The 15819-nt window shown below is 68.1% G+C and overlaps 2 protein-coding genes and 1 non-coding gene across 10 annotated transcripts; 1 reads left to right on the plus strand and 2 right to left on the minus strand.

The window, feature by feature from the left end:
• The first annotated feature begins 789 nt into the window (after positions 1–789).
• Positions 790–12769, plus strand: CACNB1 (calcium voltage-gated channel auxiliary subunit beta 1). 8 transcript variants are annotated; one of them, XM_051794574.1, is made up of 14 exons: positions 790–1009; positions 2300–2386; positions 3700–3819; positions 4254–4376; positions 4477–4613; positions 4711–4787; positions 6603–6622; positions 6776–6856; positions 6952–7010; positions 7663–7772; positions 8416–8567; positions 8692–8787; positions 9681–9866; positions 11000–12769. In XM_051794574.1, exons 1-14 carry the CDS (start codon positions 923–925, stop codon positions 11318–11320), a joined length of 1656 nt encoding a protein of 551 aa, XP_051650534.1. In that variant the 5' UTR covers positions 790–922; the 3' UTR covers positions 11321–12769. The 8 variants fall into 8 exon arrangements, with proteins under 8 accessions (XP_051650534.1, XP_051650532.1, XP_051650537.1 ...); XM_051794572.1 differs by lacking the exon at positions 6603–6622 and adding an exon at positions 5043–5188 and having other exon boundaries at positions 793–1009; XM_051794577.1 differs by lacking the exon at positions 11000–12769 and having other exon boundaries at positions 802–995; positions 2289–2386; positions 9681–10522.
• A 382-nt stretch (positions 12770–13151) lies between these two features.
• Positions 13152–15373, minus strand: LOC127474215 (dickkopf-related protein 3-like). The gene is made up of 4 exons (XM_051794733.1): positions 15221–15373; positions 13783–13960; positions 13411–13606; positions 13152–13231 (listed from the first exon to the last, which is right to left on the minus strand). Exons 1-4 carry the CDS (start codon positions 15371–15373, stop codon positions 13177–13179), a joined length of 582 nt encoding a protein of 193 aa, XP_051650693.1. The 3' UTR covers positions 13152–13176.
• TRNAI-UAU (transfer RNA isoleucine (anticodon UAU)) lies at positions 14341–14430 on the minus strand. The gene is given in 2 exon segments: positions 14341–14376; positions 14393–14430. It is a non-coding gene; the product is annotated as a tRNA-Ile (tRNA).
• Positions 15374–15819: the final 446 nt, after the last annotated feature.

Consider the following 15819-nt stretch of genomic DNA (forward strand, 5'->3'; position numbering starts at 1 on the left):
GTCAGGGGAGATGGGGGGGGGGAGTCCATTCCCCCATCCCGGGGTCCCTGGGGAGGGGGGGATTGTCCTCAGGGTCCCGGGGAGGGGGGACAGGGGGACGCTGTGTCCTGCCTGGTACGTGCTGCAGGAGAATGCAGGGGGGTCTGGGGGTCCATCAGGGGGTCCATCAGCCCTTGTGGGGACCCCCCGTTGCCGTGGGGTCTCCAGGGTACCCCATGGCTCTGTGTGTGGGTAGGGGCACCCCTGGGGGGGCTCCCCACGGGGGAGGGTTTGGGGGAAGAAGGTGAATTTTAGGGGCAGCCTCATCCCGAGGGAGCCCTGGAATCCCCAGATTGGCACATCCCTCTCCAGGCACTGACATTTGGGGGGGTGGGGGCTGCCCCTGCGTGTTCCCCCCCCCCCCCCCCCCCCGACCACACACAGCCTGGGGGGGGACACGACTCTCTCTGGGGTCCCCCCCCCAGTCAGGAAATCTAAAGGCTGGTGGGAACTACTGTGCCCCCCCCCCGGTTAGGGGAGGGGGGATCGTCATCGCCCCCTTTTCGGGAAGGGGGATCTTCATCGCCCCCCTTTCGGGAAGGAGCTGTATTGGGGGTCCCTTCCCTGGGAATGGAACGGAGAGGCCGCATTCCCACAGCCCCCATCCCCCCGGGAATGTGGTGGGAGCGGCCGCCCGCCATCCCTGTCCCCCCCACCCCACCCCGCCACCATCCCCACTCCTCCTTCCTCCTCCTCCTCCTCCTCCTCCTCCTCCTCCTCCTTCTCTTCCTCGTCCTCCTCCTCCCTCTCTCCGTCACCGCGGGGGCCAGGCCTGAGCTTCATCGTCATCGTCATCATCTTCCTCTGTGTGGTTCCCCCCCCCCCCCCTCCCCACCATCCACCCACCCATCCATCCCAAAATCCCGCCGAGCCCGGCGCTTCCATGGTGCGGGAAGGCGGCATGGCCCGGACCCCTTACAGCTCCTCGCAGGACATCCAGATGGACGTCTTGGACAACGCCGCGCTCCAGGTGACACCCCCGGGAATTCGGGGGGTCGCGGGGGGGGGGGGGGTGGCAGCACCACCCACACCCCCAGGGTGAACGGCGATGGGGGGGGCCGCATCCCGTGGAATTCCCACATCGCCTCGGGAGCGATGGATGGGGCTCACCCCCCTTCCTCCCTGATCCCTGCACCCCGTAATGGAAGTGATTCCCCGCCCCACACCATCCAAAATAAAGGGTGTCCCCCCCATAACCCTGGGAGAGACCCCAAATTCACCCCCACCCCCCCACCAGTTTCCCAATCCCCACGGGTTTGCCCACCGGGATGGGGAGGTGGGTTTTGGGGTGGGAGAGGGGGGTTGTGCCCACGGGGAAAGTTGTAGGAATTGGGAAAACTCCGTTGGGGTGATGACCCCCACCCACTCAGCGCGTCCCCTTGGATCTGGGGGGAGGAGGGATGTGCCCCTCACTGGTTCCAGTGGGGTGGGGGGCACTGGGGGCTGCTGGAGCAGCTCATTCCCATTCCATGGGGACAGACCCCCCTCTCTTGGGGAGCATCAACCACTTGGGGTGACAGTTTTTGGGAGGGGGGAGCACAGAGGACCCCCCGGAATTCCCTCCCTGAGCCCCAGCCACGTCCACCCCCTGTGGGTGGGATGTGGGGGGGTCCTGGACCTAAAAATACCCAGTGTGGGGACCCCCTACCCCCGGGCTGGGGGGCAGCTGGGCCCACCTGTCCCCTGGGGACACTGGGGGGGGGACAAACCCTCTCCCACCAGCGTGTCCCCCTTCTTGACCCCCACCCAAGGTACCCCCCACCCCCCAGAGCTGCCTCAGGGTGGGCACTGGGGTCTCCCCATCTTTTCCAGTCCATCCCAGTGGGAAGGAGCAGGGGGGTCCCGTTGGGATGGGGGGTGTGGGTGGGTGTGGGGGTGCACATGGTGCCCACGCTGGCAGGAGGGGGGGCTTGGGCGCCGGGGGGCTGGTGGTGAGTGGTTGGGTTTGAGGTGCCCCCCAAAGCTCGACCCCCCTGTTTGGGGTCTGGTTTGACTGTGGGGCTGCAGTTCGAGCCCCCCCATCTCCCTCTCCATGGAGTGGGAGGTGCAGCCCCCCAACAACGCCACGGAGGTCCCTGGGGTGGGGGAGCCCCGTCCCCTCCCCTGCCTCAGTTTCCCTTCCTTTACCCCCCCCCGGGTTTGCCTGCAGGGAGGGGGTTCGGGCATCCCTGACAGCTGGAGCTGGGGGGGGAGTAGCAGAGGTGTTTTGGGAGTTTTGGGGGGGTCCAGCCTGCCCTCGTGGCCCCCCTGTTCCCCCCAGGGCAAGTACAGCAGGCGCAAGAGCCGCTTCAAGCGCTCGGACGGCAGCACCTCCTCCGACACCACCTCCAACAGCTTCGTCCGCCAGGTGAGGGGGGGCACGGCACTCCTGGGGGGGCCCAGGGGCCCTTTTCCCCCCGGGCAGCAAAGTGGGGGGTCCCACCGAGCCAGGCCTGGGGGGTACAGGCGTTGCAGTGGCTCAGCCAGACCCGGCTGTGCCCCCCCGTCCCCTCCGTGCCCTGCAGCGGGTCCCCCAAACCGGGAGCGTTTGGGGTGTTGTTGCAGCCCCCTCTCGGGGTGCCAGGGAAGGGGTACAGCGTTCAATCCGCCCTCCCCAGCCCCCCCCCCGCCCCGTACCCCACCCCCCAGCCTGGCACTGGGCTAAATATACCCGGGGCTGAAACCTGAGCCCCCGGAGCCCCAGCCCTGCGCCCGCCCCGCTCGCCCCCGGCTCTGCCACCATGGAGATCCCCGGCAAAGACCACCCCACCGCCCCGGTGAGCGACCCCCCCCGGCCCCGCAGCCCCCCCAGGACCCTCCTGTGCCCACCTTGCCCTCGGTGCTCCCTGGGGTTGCTCCCGGGAGCTGGTGGGGCTCTGTGGGGTGAGGGGGTCATGTCTGGATCCCAGTGACTCCCCCCCAAAGCCCCCCCTGCACAGGGCAGGAGAGGGGGCAGCTGGTCTCTGCCCCGTGGGTTTTGGGGGGAGAGTCCCTGGGGGGGCTGTTGTCCCGTGGCTGGGGGCTGTGTGAAGGGGCTGAGCGACCCCCAAATCCCTGGTGTTCGGAAAGGTTTGGATAAATCAGGGATGGGGGGTTTGGTGGGGCTGGGGGGGGATTGTAGAGGGGCTGGGGGGGTGGGTGGTGGGTGACTTTGTCATCCCCCGTGGCACCCACCACACTGGGGCTGGGGGATCCCGTGGTTGTCCCCCCCCCCAGGCTCCAGGCCCGGGGTGTGAGCAGGGGGTCCCCAATCCCACCCCAGCTCCAGCCTTGTCCTGGGGTGACCCCGAGTGTCCCCACGGTGCCCTGCCCCCATTGCCACGGGACCCTCTTTGGGGGGGGCAACGCTGTCCCCGCTGGCCTGTCCTGGGCTGGGGGGCAGCAGGGGGGTCAGGGGGGTCTCCGTTGCCTTCCCAGCTCTCGGAGAGGCCCCGGGATCCGGCGGGAGCAGGTCGGTGTCACGTTCCCTGTCAGAGCAGTGGGAACAGCTGCCCTGTCCCTCGGCCTTCCCTGACCCCGCGGGTGGGGTGGCCCCGGGCAGGGGGTGGGGGCTTCACCCCCACGGGGGTGGGCACGGGAGGGTGGGGGGGGGTCACAGGGCTGCAGGGCCGGGCTCGGGGGTGGGCTCCCTGCTCTGGGGGAGGCCAAGGTGGGCTGAGCCCCCTCTCCCTGCTCTCCCAGGGCTCGGCAGAGTCCTACACCAGCCGGCCCTCGGACTCGGATGTGTCGCTGGAGGAGGACCGGGAAGCGCTGCGGAAGGAGGCCGAGCGCCAGGCCATGGCCCAGCTGGAGAAAGCCAAGGTGGGACAGCTGCGGAGGAGCCCCCCCTGCCACCCTCCCAGCCCCCCTGGACCCCCTACCCCAGCAGGATGGGCCCTCCCAGGCACAGGGACACCCCCCATATTCCTGCAGCATCCCATCCCCTGGAGCAGTGGCACTGGGAGGGCAGTGGGGTCTGCTGGGCAGAGCTGGGAGCCTGGGGCACCCGGGTTCTCGCACCCGTTGCCTCTCAGCAATTAACTAATGAGCCCCTCGTTGTCCCTGGGGTGTGGGGGGGGTTGTGGCCACGGTGTCCCCAGCCTGGTCTCCGGAGCTGGGCCAGCCCTGTGTCCCCTCTGGTGGCACTGGTGCTGTCACCATCATCTGCCTGGCCTGTGGGGGGGGAGCAGTGTGGTGGGATCTCAGGGGTTTGGGGTGGGCAGGGGGGCACCCTGACCCCTCTCCTCCTCGGGCAGACGAAGCCGGTGGCGTTTGCCGTCCGCACCAACGTCGGCTACAACCCCTCGGCCACCGACGACGTGCCCGTGCAGGGCATGGCCATCTGCTTCGAGCCCAAGGACTTCCTGCACATCAAGGAGGTGGGCAGCGGGCTGGGGGGGCCGGTGGCAGCCCCGGGGTGGGTGTTAGGGGGTGGTTTTAAGGCGTTTTTTCCCCCCTCCTGCCCCGTCCCCGGCGCAGAAGTACAACAACGACTGGTGGATCGGGCGGCTGGTGAAGGAGGGCTGCGAGGTGGGCTTCATCCCCAGCCCCGTCAAGCTGGAGAACATGAGGCTGCTGCAGGAGCAGAAGATGAGGCAGAACCGCCTGAGCTCAAGGTGGGGGCTCAGCCCGACCCCCCCAATCCCTCCACAACCCCCCCTCCATCCCACCCTCAGCCCCATCCCACTCTCTCTCTGTGCTTTTCCCCCCCAGCAAATCCGGGGACAACTCCACCTCCAGCCTGGGTGACGTGGTGACAGGGACCCGCCGGCCCACGCCCCCGGCCAGCGGTAAGAGTGTCCCCCCTCAGCCCAGGGGGGTCCTTCCCCCACCTCCCCTTCCCCCACAGCCCACCCCTCCGCCCCGGGTGCAGGCAGGGCACACCCCCTTCCCCCAGAGCCCCCTCTCCCCTGCTTCTCCCACCACCCCACCACCCTCCTGCCCCTCCCAGCACCCCTCATCTCCATCGTTCCCCTTCTTCCATCGCCATCATCGCTCTTCTTCTCTCCCTGCCGTGTCCCGGCCCCGGCTCGGGCCGTCCCCAGGTGCCCTGGACATGCCCAGCTTTACCTTTGACCCCGATGAGTTAGAGGAGGAGGAGGCCTTGGAGACCCAGCGCTCCCCTAAGAGTAGCGTGAGCAGTGTCACCACCCCCCCTGCCCACAACAAGCGCATCCCCTTCTTTAGGAAGGTAAAAGGGCCCCCCCCCCGCCGGCCCCCGCCTCGCCTGCTGCACCCGCTGCCTGCCCTAACCCTGCCGGGGGGCTGGGGGCACCCCACGGGGCTGGGGGCACCCCACGGGGCTGGGGGGCACCCGCTGCCCCAGCACCCCCAGCACTGCAGCATGGGCATGACCCCCTGCACCCGGGGCTGGGGGGGGTCAGTGTGGGGCTGTGACCCCCCCTGTGGGCCATGGGATGGATCAGCCCGTGGCTGTGACCCCCCCACAGTCCGTGGGTTGAATCCATCCATGGCCACATTCCCCCACGATCCATGGGATGGAACAGTCTGTGGCTGTCCACCCTCCTCCCCCCCTGGTCCATGGGATGGATCAGCCCGTGGCTGTGACCCCCCCATGGTCCATGGGATGGATCAGCCCGTGGCTGTGACCCCCCCATGGTCCATGGGATGGATCAGCCCGTGGCTGTGACCCCCCCATGGTCCATGGGATGGATTAGCCCGTGCCCCCCCCGACCCCCCCAGTGTGTGCATGGTGTGTGCCAGCACGGCCGCTGTCTCATCCCCCCCCCCGCGACTGGGAATGGACTGTTCCTCCCCCCCAAACTGGGCACAAGCTGGGGGGGTTTGGGCTCAACCACAACCCGGGGCGGGAGGAGTCTGCAGAGATGTCTGGAGGGGTCCTGGCCACCCCCCACACCCCGCAGAGCCCCCGCTGGAACCCCAAATTTGACCCTGAGTGGGAGATGCTTCACGTGTAACACACGTGTGTTCCCTGGGACACCCTCTGGGGTCACACATGTGTCCTCTGGGTCACACATGTGTCCTTGAGGCACTTCCCGGGTGACACATGTGCCCATGGAGCCCCCCAGGGGGTCACACATGTGTCCTTGGAGAACCCTTGAGGGGGTCACACACGTGTCCTTTGGGCACCCTCTGGGTCACACACGTGTCCCCTGGGTGGCACACATGTCTTTCAGTCACCCCTGGGGGCTCACACATGTGTCCTTTGGGCACCCCCCAAGTCACACACATGTCCCCAGGTCACACATGTGTCCCCTGGGTCACACACGTGTCCTCTGGGTCACCCCCTGGGGTCACACACGTGTCCCCTGGGTCACACACGTGTCCCCTGGGTCACCCCCTGGGGTCACACATGTGTCCTCTGGGTCACACACGTGTCCCCTGGGTCACCCCCTGGGGTCATACACGTGTCCTCTGGGTCACCCACGTGTCCCTGGGACACTCCCTGGGGGCTCACACCCGTGTCCTTCGGGCACCCCCCGGGTGTCACACACGTGTCCCCCGGGTGACACGCGTGTCCCCGCGCCCCCCCCGCCCCCGGTGCCCCCCGTGCCCGCGGGTAACACGCATGCCTTGTTTGTCTCCTCTCGCCCCCCCGGCCCCCGCGGCCCCTCGGGACGTAGCGAAGCAGAAGCAGAAGTCGGTGAGTAGCGTCAGGACCCCCGGCAGGGGATGGGGGGGGGGGTGGGGTTAGGGTGGGGTGCCCCCCGCTTGCAGCCCCCCTGAATGCCCCCGGAGCTGCCCCTGCAGGGGTGAAGCTGAGCGTGCCCCCCACGTCCCCCCGCTCTGTCCCCAGGCCGAGCACGTGCCCCCCTATGACGTGGTGCCCTCCATGCGCCCCATCATCCTCGTGGGGCCCTCGCTGAAGGGCTACGAGGTGAGTGAGCGCAGGGGGTACGGGGAGGGCACCCTGGGGAGGGGGATCCCGGCCCCACGGTGTCCCTCCCTCCCTGCCTTTCCTCCCCTTCCAAGGTCACCGACATGATGCAGAAAGCCCTGTTCGACTTCCTGAAGCATCGCTTTGATGGCAGGTGAGATGGGGGGGCTGGGGGAGCCCTAACCCCATAGAGGGACCCCTAAACCCATGGGAGGACCTGTAACCCCATAGAGGGACCCTGAAACCCATGGGAGGACCTGTAACCCCATAGAGGGACCCCACAACCCATGGGAGGACCTGTAACCCCAAAACCCATGAGGAGAGCCTTAATCACATGAGGAGAGTCCTAATCTCAGGGGGAGACCCCTAAATCCAGGATGGGACCCCTAATCCCATGTGGGGAGCCGTAAACCCAAGGTGGGATGCTTAACCTTGTAGAGGGACCCCTAAATCCATGAGAGTCCCTTAATCCCATTGGGGGGAGCCCTAATTCCATGGATGGTACCCCTAAAACCACGGGGGAACCCCTAATAAACCCACAGGGGAATCGCTAAACACTGTAGGGGGACCCCTAACCCTGTGGAGGACCCCTAATCCTGTGGAGGACCCCTAACCCTGTGGGAGGACCCCTAATCCCACGGGTGGGGACCCCTAAAGTCCCAGGGGGACCCTAATGGGGAATCCTGCAGCTCCAGCAGCCCTGAGCATGGGGTGGCAGGAAGGGGGTGGCAGGAGGGTTCCCCTTGCCCCCCCATGGGTTGGGGGTGTGTATGGGGGGGGTGTCTCACCCCTCCCCGTGCCTCCAGGATCTCCATCACGCGGGTCACGGCCGACATCTCCCTGGCCAAGCGCTCCGTGCTCAACAACCCCAGCAAACACACCATCATCGAGCGCTCCAGCACCCGCTCCAGCCTGGGTACGGCACCCCCCGACCCCCCCGGGGCAGCGGGACCCCCCCCAAGCCTCCATCTGTATCAGCCCCCAGCCCACCCCGGGGCGCTCGCGGGGTGTGGGGGTGTGGGGTGATCAACCCTGCGCTCCCCCCGCGTGACTCAGTCCCTCCCCTCCTCCTCCTCCTCCTCCTCCCCCTCCTCCTCTTTTATCTTCTCTGTTGTGTTTTTTTTTTCTTTCCTGTTTCTCCTTTTCCTTTTGGGGGTTCCTCCCCTCCGTGCCGCTTCCTTCCTCCCCTGCTCCTGATACAGATGTCTTGGGTATGTAACGCGGGACCCCTGGCAGGGGGGCACTGGGGACGTGTCCCCTTGGATCTCCCTCCTGCCACTGGGACACAGCAGGGTCCGGCCACCCGGGCAGAGCGGGGTTGGGGACACCCCGGTGGCACAGCCCTGGCTGATCCCCCTTCCATGTGTGTGTGTGAGGTTCAGGGGGGGTTTTGCCCCTTCCTCACCCACCCGGAGCCCAGTCCACCCTCCCTCCTGTGGCTGGGGTGACACTGGAGTGGCCAAGTCCCAGTGCAGACCCCTCGTGCCCCCCATCCCGTCTCTCCCAGCCGTTGTCCCCCCGTGTCCCCTGACCCCTCTGTCCGTGCCCCCCCCCCCCAGCCGAGGTGCAGAGCGAGACCGAGCGGATCTTCGAGCTGGCCCGGACGCTGCAGTTGGTGGCCCTGGACGCCGACACCATCAACCACCCGGCCCAGCTGGCCAAGACCTCCCTGGCCCCCATCATCGTCTACATCAAAATCACCTCCCCCAAGGTGGGTCTGGGGGTGCTGGGGCGGGCGGGGGGCAGCGCCAGCCCCCTCCCTGCCCTGCTGGGGGGGCCGGGCAGGGTCCAGCAGTGTCCCTGAGGCCACCCCGGGCTGTCCCCTCGTGCCCCAGGTGCTGCAGCGCCTGGTGAAGTCCCGGGGCAAGTCCCAGGCGAAGCATCTCAACGTGCAGATGGTGGCCTCGGACAAGCTGGCGCAGTGCCCGCCTGTGAGTGTGCCACGCCCACCGCGGCCACGCCCACATTGACCCCGCCCACCTGTCCCAACCTCTGTCACCAGTTGGTCCCGCCCTCTCCCACTGACCCCACCCTGTCCCATAGGCTCCGCCCTGAGCCCAGGTGCCCCGCCCTCTCCCGCTGCTCCCACCTTGTTCCGTAGGCTCCGCCCTTTCCCATGGGCTTTGCCTCATCCATAGGGCTCCACCCTTGGTCCAGAAGCCCCACCCCTTTCCAATAGGCCTGCCCTTTTCCACTGGCTCCACCCTTTTCCATTAGCTCTACCCTGTCCTATAGGCCCCACCATGTCCTATAGGCCCCACCCTGTCCTGTAGGTTCTGCCCTGTCCTATAGAACCTGACTTATCCTATAGGCTCCACCTTGTCCTATAGGCTCCACCCTGTCCTATAAGCCCCACCTTGTCCTATAGGCCCTTCCCTGTCCTATAGGGTCTGCCTTGTCCTGTAGGCTCCACCTTGTCCTATAGGCTCCATCTTGTCCTATAGGCGCCCCCATCCTATAGGCCCCACCCTGTCCTATAGGCCCCACCTTGTTCTATAGTGCCTTCCTTGTCCTATAGGCCCCGCCCTGTCTTATAGGCTCTGCCCTGTCCTATAAGCCCCACCCCATCCTATAGGCCCCACCCTGTCCTATAGGCCCCACCCTGTCCTATAGGCCCCGCCCTATCTTATAGGCTCCGCCCTGTCCTATAGGCTCCGCCCTATCCTATAAGCCCCACCCCATCCTATAGGCCCTCCCCTGTCCTATAAGCCCCACCCTGTCCTATAGCCCCCCCCCGCCCCAGCAGCCCCGCACCGTCCCTCTGCTCTGCCCCGCGTCCGCTGCCCTTCCCCGCCCCACCCCGGCCCCGCCGTCCCTCCCACAGGAGATGTTCGACATCGTGCTGGACGAGAACCAGCTGGAGGAGGCCTGTGAGCACCTGGCCGAGTACCTGGAGGCCTACTGGAAGGCCACGCACCCCCCCAGCAGCAACCCCCCGAACCCGCTGCTGAACCGCACCATGGCCTCGGCGGCGCTGGCCGCCAGCCCCGCGCCCGTCTCCAACCTCCAGGTACAGGTGCTCACGTCCCTGCGCAGGAACCTCAACCTCTGGGGCCGAGAGGCCACCCCCAGCCCCCCCAGACCCCCAGTCGAGGAGCACGCGCTGTGAGGAGGCGGCGGCGGGGACAAACCCCCCCTCCAGGGTACCCCTGGGATCGGGGACATCCAGGGAAACACGGCCACCCTCCCCCCCGGGTGTGGGGCCAGCCCTGGGTCACCTGCCCTGGGGACCTGCTCTCCACCCTGGGGTTGAGGAAACCCGTGGGATTTGGCCCCTCCCCCGGGAGTGGGATTATCCCTGGGATTGCTCCCTTTGGGCACCTGGGCCCCCCCCAGGGGTACTGGAGCCCCCTGGCATAGGACTGTCCCTGGGATCTCCCCACCCTGGGGACCTGTTTTCTCCTTGGGTTTGGGGCCATCCCTGGGATTGGGGTCACCCCAGGGACCTGCTCCCTTTCCCGGATCCGGGCCATCCCTGGGATCAGCCCTGGGGATCTCTCCCTGCCTGGGACTGGTGCCAGCCCTACATTTGGGGTCTCCTGGGGACCCTCCCGAGGCCTGAAGCCCACCCTGGGGATTGGGAACCCCCAGGATCTGCCCCCTTCGAGACCCCCTCCATACCTCTTATGGGTGCCAGACCCCCCATTCCCACACCTCTGCAGGGGGGCCGTGATGGGGTCAAGGCTTTGGGGGTGTCCTGGTGTGGTCCAGCTGGGCAGGGGGGGCACAACCCCCCTTCCCACCACGGCCATTACAGTGCTGAGCCAGGGGTCCTGCAGCCCCCCCAGTGGGCCTAAGGCAGTGCTGGGGGGTCCTGCAGCCCCCCCAAGAGCAGGAGGCAGAGGAGGGACGAGTGTCCTGTGTCGTCTGTCGCTAATTCTCCCAGCGAGCCGGACGCTGCTGGTGCTCCATCCCCCCACCCCGCACCCTCCCCACCCCTGCACTGCTCCCCCTCTCCCCCGTCCCCCTCTCCCTGCCCCGGTGACCCCCCCAGGCTGAGACCTGCTGCCCTCGTGTCACGAGTGAGCGACACGGGCAGGCCGTGCTGGGCAGCGTGTGCCCCCCTCCCCACAGCCAGTAACCCCCCCCCACTAACCCCGTGCCCGTCCATCCCCGCATGGTGTGGTTGCTTCTCCCCCCCAGGGTCCGTTCCCGGAGGGGGAGCAGGGTCACCCCCGGCCGGGCCCGGGGGGCCGCGGGCAGGGCAGAGCCCCCCCGGCCCCCGCCCGCCCCGGCCCCCGCAGCCTGTGCCGCCAGGACACCTTCGACTCGGAGCCCGCGGGCAGCCGGGACTCGGAGCCCGGGGATTCCTGCTGCATGGACATCGAGATGGACCCCGTCGAGGAGGAGCCCCCCGGGGACGGGGCCGAGGAGGGCCGGGGGCTGCGGGGCCGAGCCAAGGGCCAGGAGCCCCTGGGCCTGGGGGAGGGCGAGGGCTGGGGGCAGGACGTTTACATCCGTTAGGGTGAGGGGGTGCGGGCAGTGCTGGTTTTGGGGGGTGGGAGACCCTCCCCGGTCGCCTTTGTGCCCCCCCTCCGAGCCCGGCCAGCAGTGCCACGGGGAGCCCCTGCTTTGCTCTGGGGGGTCCCCCTGCCCAACTCTTTGGTGAGGGGGGGGTCTCCCTGTGCCCCCCTGCCACAGCCCCCCCAGCATCTCGCGGTGCCTCGGGCCCCCCCTGCCTGGCAGGGACAGCAAGTGACCAAAGGGGACCCGACCTGTCCCCGTCCCCTGCCCCGGGCGTGGGGTGGGGGGCTGTGCTCCCCCCCAGCCCTGCCTGCTGGCTGCCCCCCCCCGGGTGCCCCCCGCTTCTCCATGGTGCTCTTGGCCCCCCGGGCTGGCCGTGGCAGTCGGGGGGTCCCTGCCAGCTGCCCCCCACCCCAGCCAGTGCCTGCCCACAGCCCCCCGGCCCCCCACCCCGGGGGGGTGCATGTGTGTGGTGTGTGCAGGGCTTTGGGGGGCTCCTGCTGCCCCCGGCTGTGCCCCCCCCGGGGTGCTGCCTGCCCGGGGAGGGGCGGGGGCAGTTTGCATGTGTTTGCCTTGGAGGGGCTCTGCCTGAACTGGGGGGGTGGAGGGTAAATCTGAGCCAGTTTTGGGGTCTAACCCGTGCTAACAGCTGCCCAGCCCTGGCCTGCCCTGCGGTGCCCGGAGGGTCCCGCTGCCCTGGGACCTCTGGGGTGCACTGGGCAGTGCCAGGCCCCTGTCCCAACCCCCCCCAAACCCCTCTGTGCCAACCCCCCCGCCGTGCCTGTCCAGCCATGTCTGTCTGTCCGTCTGTCAGCCTCTGTCCGTCCCCCCCTTGGCCCCCCCAGTACCCTGGGGCACTGCCTTGTCCTGCGCCTGCCCCGGGGCATCCTTTGTGCCCCCCCCCCCCAAATCCACGGGGGTGACCACACCAGGGTGGGGGTGGGGACACCCCCCATCCAGCCCTCACCGTGGGGCTGGGCTTGTCTCACTTTATGGGGCAGCCCCCTGCCCCCCACCCCGGGGCAATCCTGGGGGTCCCCGGGGTCACTGCCTTACCCAGACCACCAGCCCAGGGCGGGGGGCTCGGGGGCACCCAACTCTGCCGCTGCCAAGCCACCCCCACCCACGTGTGCCTCAGTTTCCCCCCCTTGTTTTTTTGGTGGGGGGGGGACTCGGTGTCACTGCCTGCCAAGTGCTTTGAGCCCCCCCTGCCCCAATGCTCGCCCTCGTGGTGGCCACAACCCGAGCAGTGGGGGCCCCCCACCCGCGGGCAGAGGGACGTCCCGTATTTATGTCACTCCGCAAAGTTTTAATTTAAAGACCTGACAAAGTGTATTTTATTTATTTATTCTCGTTGGTTTGTGTGTGTGTGTGTGTGTGTTTGGGGGGGAGGGGGGACTCGCCCCGCTCGCTTGGTTCTTTGTAATAAACATTTCGGTGAGATCTGTCCCCACGGCTGAGCCTGGTGGGGTCTGGGGGTGGGGGGGGGGACACGGGGGGGGGCTGCAGCCACCGGGGCTCAGCTCAGCTCTGCAGAGACCCCCACGTGTCCCCCTGGTTGGGCCTTGGGGGTGCCCAGGGAGGGGGTGAGGGTGGGATGGAGCTGGGACCTGCCTGGGGAGGGGGGTGAGGGTGGGATGGAGCCGGGACCTGCCCAGCTCCGGGCAAGGGGCACAGACCCGATGTGGGGGTCGGGGGGCTCTGGCCCCCCCTCTGCCAGGGCACCGGCAGCCGTCGGGCTCAGCGCGGTGCTGGGCCGGGTTTTATCGGTGCTGGGGCCGGGTTTATCGGCACTAGGCCGGGTCTGGACACGCCATGGACACGCTATTTACAGGGAATAAATACGGAGCTGGAGCTCAGGGCTGCCGGCACCTCCACTCCATCTTCTCCAGCTGGTACTCGAATGCCTTCCTGGGGAGAGGACACGGGGGTCAGTGGGAACAGGGACATCAGTGGGACAGGGACATCAGTGGGACAGGGACATCAGTGGGACAGGGACATCAATGCCACCCCAATCCCTCCCCCAAAACCCAGGGCACACCCCGGTGCCCCCCACTCCCCCTCCCCGCCCCGGGGGTCCCTGCACTCACTCTCTCCCGGGTGGGGTTGGCCGGCAGACCAGGCCGGCCTGGCAGGGGCACACTTGGTTGATGCTGAAGGCGAGACCCCCGGGGGGCACGTGGCAGCTCTGGGCCAGCGCCAGGCGCCGCTGGCACACCAACTCCCCGTGCTGCCGGGCACAGCAGCCACCCGCCCCACAGTCCTCGTCCCGCTGGCACCGGGCTCCTGGCAGGACAGAAAACCAGGTTAGGGGAGGGGGACCCCCACCCTGACCCCAGTTTGGGGACCCCCATCACCCCCTGGTGCAGCACCACCCCATCAGCATCCCGTCCTGCGGCTCGCAGAGGTGACGCCGGGGGGGTGGTCCCCTTGTGCCCCCCCACCCCGGACCCTCCACTCACCCTCCTGCCCGGGGGGCACGGGCTGCTGGCACTTGCCGAACATGCAGAGGAGGCCGTGGGCGCAGTGGGGGTCGCGGCGGCAGAATTGCCCCGCGGGGCGGGCGGGCAGGCACAGCCCGAAGTGCTCGTCACAGAAGTGGCCCTGGGCACAGGGGGCGTTCGGGCTGCACGGGGTCACCTGCGGGGGGGAGGACACAGCGCGTCAGGAAGGACCAGACCCCATCCCTGAGCCCTTTCCTGACCCTTTCCCTCACCCCATCCCTGAGCCCTTTCCCGACCCCACTCCTCATCCCATCTCCAACCCCGTTCCCGTTGCCCAAGGGGAACGACAGCCCAGAAACGGGGCAAACCCCCATCCGTTCACACCTTGCCAAGCACGGTTGGGTGTGGGGGTGTATGGGAGTGATTTTGTGGGAGACCGGGGCTGAGAGCACCAGCCCCATCCCCAACGGAACCTCCACCCGCAGCGACTGCAGGGTTTGTTTTGGTTTTTTTTTTTTTTTCTTTTTTTAACTGGGGGAAAAAAAACCGCGGGCGTGTGGGCGGCCCTAAAAGTGCTGCTCCAGGTGAGGCTCGAACTCACAACCTCGGCATCGCTCGCGTACCGCCCTATAAGTACCGCGCGCTGACCGATTGCGCCACTGGAGCGCCCGGCGCCGCCCGCGCCCCCCGCGCGCCCTCCGGCCCCGCCCCTCCCCGCGCGCCCCGCCGGCCCCGCCCCTCCCGCACTGCGCCCCCTGCCGGCCCCGCCCCGCCCGCCCCCCCCGGGCCAAAGGGACCCCCCGGACCCCCCCCGGGAGCGCGACGTGGGGTCACCGCCGAGCCAGGTGACACTTCTGTGCCCACCCTGCTCCCACCCCGCCTTCCAACCCATCTCCCACCCCCGGCTGCGAATTCTGCGCCCGCCCCTGTGCCCGCTCTGGGTTTGAATGCACCTCACACCCCTGTGCCCACCCCGTTTCCCATCCCTGTGCCCACCTCTGCGCCCTCCCCTGTGCCCGCTCTGGGTTTAAATGCACCTCGCACCCCTGTGCCCACCCCGTTTCAAACCCGTTTCCCATCCCTGTGCCCACGCTACTCTGAGCCTCCCGCCCACCTCTGCGCCCACCTTGTGCCCGCTCTGGGTTTAAATGCACCTCGCACCCCTGTGCCCACCCCGTTTCAAACCCGTTTCCCATCCCTGTGCCCACGCTACTCTGAGCCTCCCGCCCACCTCTGTGCCCACCTTGTGCCCGCTCTGGGTTTAAATGCACCTCGCACCCCTGTGCCCACCCTGGCTGCAAATTCTGTGCCCGTCCTGCTTCAAACTCACCTCTCAGCCCTGCTCCCACCCCACCTCCCACCCCTGTGCCCACCCTGTCCGTCTCCCACCCTGCTGTACCTGCACCCCCTCCTGTCCACCAGGACCCCCCTCCCCCGGGGGTCCCGCACCCCTCACCTCCTCCATGTCGCTCCCTGGGCCGGGGTTTCTGCCCAGGGCGGCCGCATCCGGCGGGTGCTGGGGCAGGGAGAACATCCACGCCCAGAGGTGCCCGGCGGCGGGGGGCAGGAGCCAGGCGACGAGGCAGAGGATGGCCGGGGATGTCACCATGGTGCTGGTGCTGGTGCTGGCGGCGGCGGTGGCAGCTCGGCCGGGGCCAGGGGTTTATGTAGCCCCGGGCTATCTCGGCCCCCGCTGCTAAAACTGTTTGCCCACCTAATGGGGTGGGAGGAGGCAATCAGGGGTTAAGGGATTTACATAATTGCCAGCCTTCCCCTCGGGGGGTGGCATCAGCCCCAGAGCAAACAGCCCCCCCGGAGCAGTCTGGCTCCGGCGCCAGCCGTGGGTGCAGCCTGGGATGCCCCCATAGCTCAGGGGGGTCGCATGTGCAGTTTGGGGTGCCCTGTGTGCCCCCATAGCTCAGGGAGGCGGTGGGTGCAGCCTAGGGTGTCCCATGTCTCCCCCAGCCCCTGGGGTAACCCCATGTCTTGGGGTCCTCCTCCCAGCCCCTCAGATCCCCCCACGGCTTGGGGAGGTGGTGGGTGCAGCCTGGGGTC

The sequence above is a fragment of the Manacus candei genome, unplaced genomic scaffold (genome assembly GCF_025592945.1).
Source record: "Manacus candei isolate 608988 ecotype Guabito, Panama unplaced genomic scaffold, ASM2559294v1 h1tg000040l, whole genome shotgun sequence".
Taxonomy (NCBI): Eukaryota; Metazoa; Chordata; class Aves; order Passeriformes; family Pipridae; genus Manacus; species Manacus candei.

Excerpts from the sequence above, each read along its gene's own strand:
- CACNB1 (XM_051794570.1), top strand. The coding sequence starts at position 2,072 with ATGGAGTGGGAGGTGCAGCCCCCCAACAACGCCACGGAGGTCCCTGGG. Across the intron at positions 4,377-4,476 it reads ACTTCCTGCACATCAAGGAG|AAGTACAACAACGACTGGTG; the intron begins GTGGGCAGCGGG and ends TCCCCGGCGCAG. Across the intron at positions 7,773-8,415 it reads CAGCACCCGCTCCAGCCTGG|CCGAGGTGCAGAGCGAGACC; the intron begins GTACGGCACCCC and ends CCCCCCCCCCAG.
- LOC127474215 (XM_051794733.1), bottom strand. The coding sequence starts at position 15,373 with ATGGTGACATCCCCGGCCATCCTCTGCCTCGTCGCCTGGCTCCTGCCC. Across the intron at positions 13,961-15,220 it reads CAGGGAGCGACATGGAGGAG|GTGACCCCGTGCAGCCCGAA; the intron begins GTGAGGGGTGCG and ends TCCCCCCCGCAG. Across the intron at positions 13,607-13,782 it reads CGTGCCCCCCGGGCAGGAGG|GAGCCCGGTGCCAGCGGGAC; the intron begins GTGAGTGGAGGG and ends CTGTCCTGCCAG.